This window comes from Salvelinus sp. IW2-2015, unplaced genomic scaffold (assembly GCF_002910315.2).
Source record: "Salvelinus sp. IW2-2015 unplaced genomic scaffold, ASM291031v2 Un_scaffold1357, whole genome shotgun sequence".
NCBI classification, from domain to species: Eukaryota; Metazoa; Chordata; class Actinopteri; order Salmoniformes; family Salmonidae; genus Salvelinus; species Salvelinus sp. IW2-2015.
The window spans coordinates 247,247-258,243 of record NW_019942858.1 but is presented as its reverse complement, the minus strand read 5'-3'; the positions used below and the strand labels follow the sequence as shown (position 1 = coordinate 258,243).

Sequence of the window (10,997 nt, the reverse complement as noted above, 5' to 3'; positions counted from 1 at the left end):
CAAAAGAAAGATGCCCAGGGTCCCTGCTTATCTGCGTGAATGTGCCTTAGGCATAAATTGCCATGTCTGTACTGTGAGACGCCTAAGACAGCGCTACAGGGAAACAGAACGGACAGCTGACTGTCATCACAGTGGCAGACCACGTGTAACAACACCTGCACAGGATCGGTACATCCAAACATCACACCTGCGGGACAGGTACAGGATGGCAACAACAACTGCCCAAGTTACACCAGGAACACACAATCCCTCCATCAGTGCTCAGACTGTCAGCAATAGCCTGAGAGAGGCTGGACTGAGGGCTTGTAGGCCTATTGTAAGGCAGGTCCTCATCAGACATCACCGGCAACAATGTTGCCTATGGGCACAAACCCACTGTCGCTGGACCAGACAGGATTGGCAAAAAGTGTTCTTCACTGACGAGTCGCAGTTTTGTCTCACCAGGGGTGATGTTCGGATTTGCGTTTATCGTCTAAGAAATTAGCGTTACACCGAGGCCTGTACTCTGGAGCGGGATCGAGGTGGAGGGTCCGTCATGGTCTGGGGCGGTGTGTCACAGCATCAACGGACTGAGCTTGTTGTCTTTGCAGGCAGTCTCAACACTGTGCGTTACAGGGAAGACATCCTCCTCCCTCATGTGGTACATGACAATGCAACCAGCCATACTGCTCGTTCTGTGCGTGATTTCCTGCAAGAAAGGAATGTCAGTGTTCTGCCATGGCCAGCGAAGAGCACGGATTTCAATCCCATTGAGCATGTTTGGGACCTGTTGGATCGGAGGGTGAGGGCTAGGGCCATTCCCCCCAGAAATGTCCGGGAACTTGCAGGTGCCTTGGTGGAAGAGTGGGGTAACATCTCACAGCAAGAACTGGCAAACCTGGTGCAGTCCATGAGGAGGAGATGCACTGCGGTATTTAATGCAGCTGGTGGCCACACCAGATACTGACTGTTACTTTTGATTTTGACACCCCCTTTGTTCAGGGACACATTATTTAATTTCTGTTAGTCACATGTCTGTGGAACTTGTTCAGTTTATGTCTCAGTTGTTGAATCTTGTTATGTTCATACAAATATTTACACATGTTAAGTTTGCTGAAAATAAACGCAGTTGACAGTGTAAGGACGTTTCTTTTCTGGCTGAGTTTATTTGGTATTTTATTAGGATCCCCATTAGCTGTTGCAAAAGCAGCAGCTTCTCTTCCTCGGGTCTACACAAAACATGAAACGTAATACAGAATGACATAATACAGAACATAAATAGAGAAGAACAGCTCAAGGACAGAACTACATAAAACATTTTAAAAGGCACACGTAGCCTACATATCAATGCATACACACAAACTATCTAGGTCAAATAGGGGAGAGGCGTTGTGCAGCGAGGTGTTGCTTTATCTGTTTTTTGAGACAATTTTTTCTGTTTATTTTAGCAATATGAGATGGAATGAAGATCCATGCAATAAGGGCTCTATATAATACTGTACACTTTATTGAATTTGTTCTGGATTTGGGGACTGTGAAAAGACCCCTGGTGACATGTCTGGTGGGATAAGTGTGTGTGTCAGAGCTGTTTGTAAGTTGACTATGCAAACAATTTAGGATTTTCAACACGTTGTTTCTTATAAAAAGAAGAAATTATGCAGTCAGTCTCTCCTCAACTCTTAGCCAAGAGAGACTGGCATGCATAGTATTTATATCAGCCCTCTGATTACAATTAAGAGAAAAACGTGCCGCTCTATTCTGGGCCAGCTGCGCCTTAACTAGGTCTTTCCTTGCATTACTGGACCACACGACTGGACAATAATCAAGATCAGACAAAACTAGAGGCTGCAGAACTTGCTTTTTGGAGTGTGGTGTCAAAAAAGCAGAGCATCTCTTTATTACGGCCAGACCTCTCCCCATCTTTCAACCATTGAATCTATATGTTTTGACCATGACAGTTCACAATCTAAGTCGCCTCAACTTGTTTAACAGCCATACCATTCATTACCAGATTCAGCTGAGGTCTAGAATTTAAGGGAATGATTTGTACCAAATACAATGCTCTTAGTTTTAGAGATGTTCAGGACCAGATTATTACTGGCCACCCATTCCAAAACAGACTGCAACTCTTTGTTAAGGGTTTCAGTGGCTTCATTAGCTATGGTTGCTGATGCGTGTATGGTTGAATCATCAGCATACCCCACCCACTGGGGAGCCAGATCCACCCAATCACCCAAATATATTTTTATGTCCTTTACTTGTCAGTGTTCCTAACAGGACATTATTTGTCTTTTTACCTAAACATGCAAACACCACCAGGTAGAATTCATAGCAAGCATTGCACTTCGTTAGTAAGATTTTATGTTTTTTTTGTAACATAAACTGAATTATGTTCTCTCAGCCTCATTGCAAAATGTGTAGCATAGCATAAAATGAGCATAAAAATGCACATTTTCCTCTGCCCCATGGCAAAATGTGTAGAATTACAGGAAATGAGCTTTAAAACAGCAACATTTTCTATCAGTCTCATAGCAAAATGTGTAGAATCGCATAAAATTAGCTATAAAACAACAAATTTATCTCTACCACATAGCAATATTTCTGCAGGCTCACCCGCCAACGAATTTCTGGCTACACCACTACGTAGTCAGCAGAGGTCGTAGAAGAGCCTCTCTAAATCCAACAGTTAATCTGGGCTAGACATTGGGCGAGTTCGTTTCGCATGGCCCGGTGCCCTTGGTGAGTAGAGATTTCAGTTAAGGACCAATGGAATGGTCTAAAATGTAAAGACTACGCCGACCGGGTGGTTCTTGACCCGGTCGGCGTAGTCTTTACATTTTAGACCAGGGGTGTCAAACTCAAATACCCAGTGGGCCAAAATGTAAAACCTGAACAAAGTCGCGGGCCAACATTGAACAAATGAACCTTTTAATATGGACCCAAACAAGTTTTGCTTTAACATTGAATATGGAACAAGCATCGCTTATTACCATACAATATATAATTTAATAGTGGAGACATGCAAAATCGAATTTCAAATGAAAAAACACATCAATGGCATTCATTTATTAAATAAATAAAATTTAAATAAAAATCGTATGCCTCTTTTCTATTTGCAGCCTTCTGATTTAATACCAAAATAAACTTTTTCCAGATGCGTCGCAGCTCTCATCCACAGCGAGGGAGAACGCAACGAAATCTTTTCCCTTTTCCATCAGCTGGTCATACAGATTGGTGGCAAGATCACATGTGCGATCAGCTACTGTGTTCCTGCTCAGGCTCACGTTTGAAAATGCTTGCTTTTTCTCTGGGCATACGAGGTCAACAAACTTTCATCATGCACTTTTTCACGAACTCTCCCTCATTAAAGGGCCGGGCTGATTTTGCGATCTCTGCTGCCACTATATAACTAGCCTTTACAGCAGCCTCACTTTGTGATGTGGCTTTTTTGAACATATTCTGTTGTGAAACCAAACTTCTTTTCATCTCCTCTACTTTCTGGCTCCTTTGAGTCATGTCCATGTCCTTGTATTTGTCATGGTGGTTCGTTTCATAGTGTCGTCTAATGTTGTACTCCTTACTTACAGCCACGTTGACTCCACAAACAAGACAAACAGGTTTGTCTTTTACATATGTAAACAGATATTCTGCTCCCACTTGTCCAGAAAGCTCCTGTTTTCTGCCTTTCTTTTCGCCATTTTTGGGAAGGGATAGCGCGCTGACAGTTGTAGCGTCTATGTTGCTATGACTACTGTCACAGAGGAGAGGGCGTTTCTGGGTCCTGTCCTGATTGGCGCGCGAAAACAACAGCAGAGCATTATGGGATTCGTAGTATTAGCGGTGAATGCGCTGTATAATACYGGCGGGCCAGCTCTAGTAGTAATTTGGTATTGTCTCGCGGGCCAAATATAATTACCCCACGGGCCAAATTTGGCCCGCGGGCCAGAGTTTGACACCCATGTTTTAGACCATTCCATTGGCCACGCAAAACGAAATCGCGCATTGCAACCGTGGATATGGGAGGGGTTAAAGGCGTGTAGAGATTATGGAACAGTTCAAGGAATGTCACTGGAAACGGGGGCGAGACGAGACGCACCTGGGGAATTTGCAGGAACAGAGCTGCACTGTCTATGAAGGGTATTCAACACTGGAATATGCGTTCTTGAATATTTGGGGAAATGTATACCACCGAACGCAGGCGTATGAGCCTGCACGAGGTTAAGAGAAAGGATCCTGTTTGGGTATCAGCTGGAAGTTTATGGCAGGACCCTTTGGCTATTGAACTCAGCACCTCGAATAAACACATTATTTCCCCCCGGAGCCGGACTAGGGCTGTTGCTGTTGCATACATTGTCACTGAGGATGCATCCCTGCCACAGACGGAAGAGAATTTGTCACTGAAGTCCGTGAAAGAAGCCTGCGCGGATACGCACGCGGTGTTCAAAACCATTCCTTTCGAGAGAATATCGCTTGGGACGACTGACATTCTTGATATATTCTACAATGCAGGCAAGTATAGTCATGCCGACTGTCAGTAAGGCATTGGCCACACCACACTACTTCATTCTTCTGAAGTGTTGTTGGCCAAAAAGTTGGTGTGTGTTCTGCACACACAGGTATTTTAAGTGCGTACCTGCGCTGCACGGGTGTTTTCGTTTTTCGACACCCAATTTGGCCTTTCTCTTTTGACAGATGTGGCAGTGGTGGAAATGAGTGATACTTACTGCCAGCAGTCCCTCTTCTATCACCTGGGCGTAAGAGAGAGCTTCAGCATGACCAATAACATCATCCTGTATTGTTACAAGCAGGACAGCGACCTGCAAGCACTCAAGGTACACCCAGGGCATTGTGAGAGTTTACAATTATTAAATAATTGACGAAGGGACCAAGTTGGCCTTTTGCCAGCTCACTTTGGGGGAAAATTGGGTTGTAAACAGATTTTAGGGTGTGACATTTTGGAAGAAGTAGGCTACAGTGCCATAAAGATGTCCCTTCCATTGCCACAACAATCCCACCACCAGTTGCTTAATATTGCCAAAAACTACTGCTGTACTTTAAAAAAAAATTTTTAGCCCTGATTTCTCTGATATAAGTTGATCCTAGGGTTGTTTTATAAGTTGAATTGCAGTCTCTTATGGGTTTATAGGTCAATGGATTTCCTTAGACCTTTCAAGCGGATGTGTGTGTTTAGTAGATATGTGTGTTTAAAGCAGCTCTGCTATTAGAGCATGATACCACTCTGGTATGGATAAGGTACCAAGGTGAGTATTCCATTATCATTATCCTCAAGCAGGCATATGACAATGGAACAGTGTTCATAACCTCATTTATGTTTATTAAGCTTTTGCCAAGATGTGATTAAGCAAAAACATTTCCTAATATTTGAACACATGTTAATACAGTGGTACCAACGTGAATATTGTATATGTTTCTGTTTGCTAGTAGTGTGCCGGGGTTTGGTCATCATATGTTTATGTATGCTGCATATAGATAACGCTTGTGTGTGTGTGAGCTTGTATATTAATGCCCGTATGTGTGTCTTCCCTCAGGAGCAGTGTGGGAGCTACACGTTCATCCCGTATGTGGTGTTGCCACAGGGCAAGGTGTTTGCCTGCGACGCAACCCTCTTAAACGGCATCAAAGAACTGATGCAGCCAAGCTTCCAACTGGAAGCCCTCCTCACCCCACTGGTAGAGAGGCTCATTCAACTGCTGGATAATGTGCACGTTCATGCCAGGTCAGCATGTCATGCTACCCACACTGCATGTCTAATTATTCCCTTATGACTCCCTCGTTGTGTTTTTCACTTAGTTTTGCTCAACCAAACTGCTTGGTTTGATAGCTTGGCTGGGTGGGAGAATAGCAGCAAATAAAGTACAAGGTTAAGCTTGGAAATGTCTAGACTGCCCAACTGCAAATGTCTTTCAGTTAGACATGAGCTATTATCAGTCATTTGTGCTATGTACAATATATGCCTCTGGATCAAGAGCAGTTTCAGGGGCTAAGTGCCTTGCTTAAGGGTACAACTGTCTCTCTTATTAGTGAGTACTTCCGGGAGTCCATCCGGCATGAGATCCGCACAGCCCGGGAACGCTTCAGTGGCCAGGATTTGAGTCAGGAGCTGGGCCGCATCCAGAAGCGCCTTGACACGGTGGAGCTGCTCAGCCCAGACATCATCATGAACCTACTGCTGTCGTACCGGGATGTCCAGGTGGGCTTAGCTATGGGAGTGAGGGACCTGGATCATGTTTATTAGGTTACATTGTAGCAAAGCTTTGTGTAATGGAAAATGAGCGCTTCTTATTGGACAAGTCCAGGTAGTTCCTACTATTTGGTGCCTAATGAACATGACCGAGGGCTCAGTGGTACTGTGTTTGCCAGTGTCAAGACTGCCCTTATTTATGTTATGCTGGCTGTTTGGGCAGTACATTTTTGGGCATGGGCTCACTTTTATGGCTGTGGAATGCTTTTGTGGCGTTTTAAACAGAGAATCGGCGATATGACGTTACCACGAGCAGAAGGATGAACCACACATGTTGAAGATAAGCGTGATGCAAGACAGTTCACTCACACAGAGTAACTGCTGCAATGTGATAGCTGCAGGACCACAATAGCTGAGAAGTTTAGCCTCGTGCTCATACTTTTAGTTGTTGTGGAAATTGGCCCAACTCTGCAGTTTACTACATGCATCGCTGAATCTACCTTTTAAAACCTGTGTGTTGGTGTGGCGGATCTACAGTCTGCATGACAGTTGCCTGTTTTTGCATGACGGTTGCCTGTTTTTGCATGAGGGTTGCCTTCATTGAAACATTCATGCTCTTTGTCTTGCGAACACAAAGACCAATTATAAAGGGGATTGAATGCTAACAATGATTAGATGGCAGCCCTCCATGGTCATTCTAAGTAAAAATAAACTCATCTTATCGGGGGTCTCAGTTGTAGGCAAGAACACTGTCTAGTAGGGGTTGGCTGATATTATGATAGTATTGGATATCGAAGCTGATTGACAGCCATCGTTGATGGTGATGACATCGTGACGTGACAGACAATGTATAGCCTATTTCAACTTGATTGGCACCACGCAGTAAAGAGCTGCCCGGGCAACCCACAGCAGGGCTATGCCAAGTGGCCTATTTCTTTGCTATAGCCTGCATAACCTATTTCAATAAATATGTTATAAACAATTTATAGAATGCAAAAGAACAATGTAGACAGAGCTAAGATTTTCACCAAAGCAGCACAAAATGTCCTGTCAGAAACATATATATTTTTTCTCTGTGTCGGGTGATCTGGGCATATAGCCGAAGCCTATACATTTTTTTTTATAGCGGACAATCCGGTGTCTAATTATTTTAAAAGCCTAATTTTGTATTTTCTCTCCATTTGATATGAATATGACATCCGTTTTTATGCATGCTGGCTTTCTCCCGCCTCCTCCTGCTGTACTACTTCCTGATCAAACAATACATTTATTTAACAGAGTTCTCAGACAGTTTCAAGTTGTTTTTGAATAACTTAACATGATAGGCCTAAGGTAATAATGAGAGGTAGAACAAACAATAGCAAGATAGAAAAATAGAATTAGTAGTTTGAACAAACCTTAGAGTTGAGCAAAGCTTAGTCTGAAATAAATGATTAATCCCTCCTACTTGCTGTTGCGAACCAAATGGCCAAAAGCCAAATCCTACTAATGAAAAAAAGCTTATCAAAAACATTAAGACAAGTTAACATTATAAAAGATATTTCCCAAGTAGGCCATTTTAATAAAGTGTTTAATGTCCTAAAGTTGCAGCTTTCAAATGGAAACAATTGTGAAAGTCAGAATATATAGGTGATTTTCTAATACAGATTTATTTTGAATGGCAACTATTACAGGCAACAGGAAGTGAAATTGTGCAAACAATATTTTGGTGGAAAAATGAAGTCAAAAGGAAACTAACAGCTGAGCCAAGCTTATGAAAGAAATGATGTGTAGAGTAGGCCTATTTCAATAGCCTATTATTAGCCATGTACAGAACCTACCTACAACGTATAGAAGCCTAGGCCTAATAAGAGAGGAAGATTAGTCAAAAATGCGAATCATTGAATAATTATCCAGTTCTGGGGACAGCAGAGTTGCGTGCTCTGCAGCCAGGCCCTTCATTATTTACTAACCATAATATATCACAGCCCACGAGGCTGTCTTACGTGTCGACACACACACTTATTTTTAATGCCACACCTCCAATAGAGAGAAATAGGCTACTAAAATATATTTTTAGCAGTCTTTTTAGTGTCCATTTTTTAATTGTATTTATTTTAAATATATACAAATATACAGCACCTGTTACAAGTTTGGACACACCTACTCATTCCTGGGTTTTTCTTTATTATAACTTTGTTCTACATTGTAGAATAATAGTGAAGACATCAAACATATTAAATGACACATATGGAATCATGTAGTAACTAAAATAAGTGTTCAACAAATCAAAATATATTAGAGATTCTTCAAAGTAGCCACCCTCTGCCTTGATGACAGCTTTGTACACTCTTGGCATTCTCTCAACCAGCTTCATGAGGTAGTCACCTGGAATGCATTTCAATTAACAGGTGTGCCTTGTTAAGTTAATTTGTGGAATTTCTTTCCTTCTTAATGCGTTTGAGCCAATCAGTTGTGTTGTGACAAGGAATGGGTGGAATACAAAAGATAGCCCTATTTGGTAAAAGACCAACTCCATATTATGACAAGAACAGCTCAAATAAGCAAAGAGAAATGACAGTCCATCATTACTTTAAGACATGAAGGTCAGTCAATCTGGAAAATTTCAAGAACTTTGAAAGTTTCTTCAAGTGCAGTCGCAAAAACCATCAAGCGCTATGATGAAACTGGCTCTCATGAGGACCGCCACAGGAAAGGAMGACCCAGAGTTACCTCTGCTGCAGAGGATAAGTTCATTAGAGTTACCAGCCTCAGAAATTGCAGCCCAAATAAATGCTTCAGAGTTCAAGTAACAGACACATCTCAACATCAACTGTTCAGAGGAGACTGTATGAATCAGGCCTTCAAGCTGCAAAGAAACCACTACTAAAGGACACCAATAAGAAGAATAGACTTGCTTGGGCCAAGAAACATGAGCAAGGACATTAGACCGGTGGAAATCTGTCCTTTGGTCTGATGAGTCCAAATTGAAGATCTTTGGTTCGAACTGTCTTTGAGACGCGGAGTAGGTGAACAGATGATCTCCACATGTGTGGTTCCCACCGTGAAGCATGGAGGAGGAGGTGTGATGGGGTGCTTTGCTGGTGACACTGTCAGTGATTTATTTATAATTTCAAGGCACACTTAACCAACATGGCTACCACAGCATTCTGCAGCGATACGCCATCCCATCTGGTTTGCGCTTAGTGGGACTATCATTTGTTTTTCAACAGGACAATGACCCAACACAACTCCAGACTGTGTAAGGGCAATTTTGCCAAGAAGCAGAGTGATGGAGTGCTGCATCAGATGACCTGGCCTCCACAATCACCCGAGCTCAACCCAATTGAGGTGGTTTGGGATGAGTTGGACCGCAGAGTGAAGGAAAAGCAGCATATGTGGGAACTCCTTCAAGCATTCCAGGTTAAGCTGGTTGAGAGAATGCCAAGAGTGTGCAAAGCTGTCATCAAGGCAACGGGTGGGTACTTTGAAGAATCTCAAATATATTTTGATTTGTTGAACACTTATTTTGGTTACTACATGATTCCATATGTGTCATTTAATAGTTTTGATGTCTTCACTATTATTCTACAATGTAGAACAAAGTTATAATAAAGAAAAACTCTTGAATGAGTAGGTGTGTCCAAACTTTTGACTGGCACTGTATATATTTTTGGCTTGGCAAATAGGGGGATATTCATTTTATGTCACCATTTTGTTTATGGCTACTTAATCAAGATAGAACAAAGGTTGACGTCGCCCAACCCAACAAGTACTGCAGGGGTTAAAGTAAATCAATTTGAATGAGGACCTTCACTCTGTATGTCAATTTAAAGAATATTAAAGGTGTCTGCAGCCATGCCTAATATATAATTCATTGAAATCAGAGATGTTATTATAATGTTGATAAAGGGTTTGCTGTAATCGAGTCCTCTTTCTGACTTCAGGACTACGATGCCATTATCAAACTGGTAGAGACTCTGAACAACTTGCCCATGTGCTTGGTGGCTGCCCAGCAGAATATCAAATTTCACTACATATTTGCTTTAAACAGGTACCATTGTTCCTCCACTTGTGTATTGCTCACATATTCTGTTTGACTATAGTCTTTCACCTTATATAATAGAAGGAAATAATGTGTATACAACACTAAATGGGTTAAAGCCTTCCCCTGTTTTAACACTTAATTAGTGGGCTTTCTGAAAGCACACTACTGTTTTTCCCCCATCTTTATTATTTTAGACAGCTTGAAGCAAGCACACAGTTTCATCAAGAAATTTACCCGACACTTTTAACTTGCAGCACGACACAGGCTGTTGATTCTGAGGATTCCATCTGTCATAATGTTTCCTAATCTTTGACCTTCAGGAGGAATCGTCCAGGTGACCGTGCCAAGGCCCTGGAGKTGATTCTGCCCATTGTGGAGTCAGGTGGCAGGGTGGCGTCGGACGTGCACTGCCTCTGCGGCCGTATCTACAAAGACATGTTCATGAGCTCTGGCTTTAAAGACCATCGCAGTCGAGACCAGGCCTGCTACTGGTGAGACACCATTACAGTATCCATATTAGTACAGCAGTTTGGACTTGTAATTCGTCCTAATATGCACACCGTAGACACAGCATCCCTTCACTCACTCCAGTCAAGTCCTCCTTACTAGGGCTCTACATCAGTCTGTTATGTTATCCCTTTGAGTTCCCTCCATCCTTTCTGTTACACTTTACTTGAGTCCTCTGTCATAAAGGCTGCATAACACTGTTAGAATTAAGACATAGCAGATGGCATAAACAGTCACGACACACCTGATACTATATGATACGCCGTTATTAAACAAATCATT

The 10,997-nt window shown here is 42.3% G+C and overlaps 1 protein-coding gene across 1 annotated transcript in view; it reads left to right on the top strand.

Moving 5' to 3' along the window:
- Window positions 1-3,950: 3,950 nt before the first annotated feature.
- Window positions 3,951-10,997, top strand: part of LOC112070550 (mitogen-activated protein kinase kinase kinase 5) — a 28,053-nt gene continuing 21,006 nt past the window's right edge. The window contains exons 1-6 of the mRNA XM_024137971.2: window positions 3,951-4,488; window positions 4,672-4,811; window positions 5,529-5,716; window positions 6,022-6,190; window positions 10,108-10,214; window positions 10,529-10,699. Of these exons, the coding sequence (XP_023993739.1) occupies window positions 4,158-4,488; window positions 4,672-4,811; window positions 5,529-5,716; window positions 6,022-6,190; window positions 10,108-10,214; window positions 10,529-10,699 (1,106 nt within the window). The 5' untranslated portion in view covers window positions 3,951-4,157. The remainder of the gene's footprint in view (window positions 4,489-4,671; window positions 4,812-5,528; window positions 5,717-6,021; window positions 6,191-10,107; window positions 10,215-10,528; window positions 10,700-10,997) is intronic.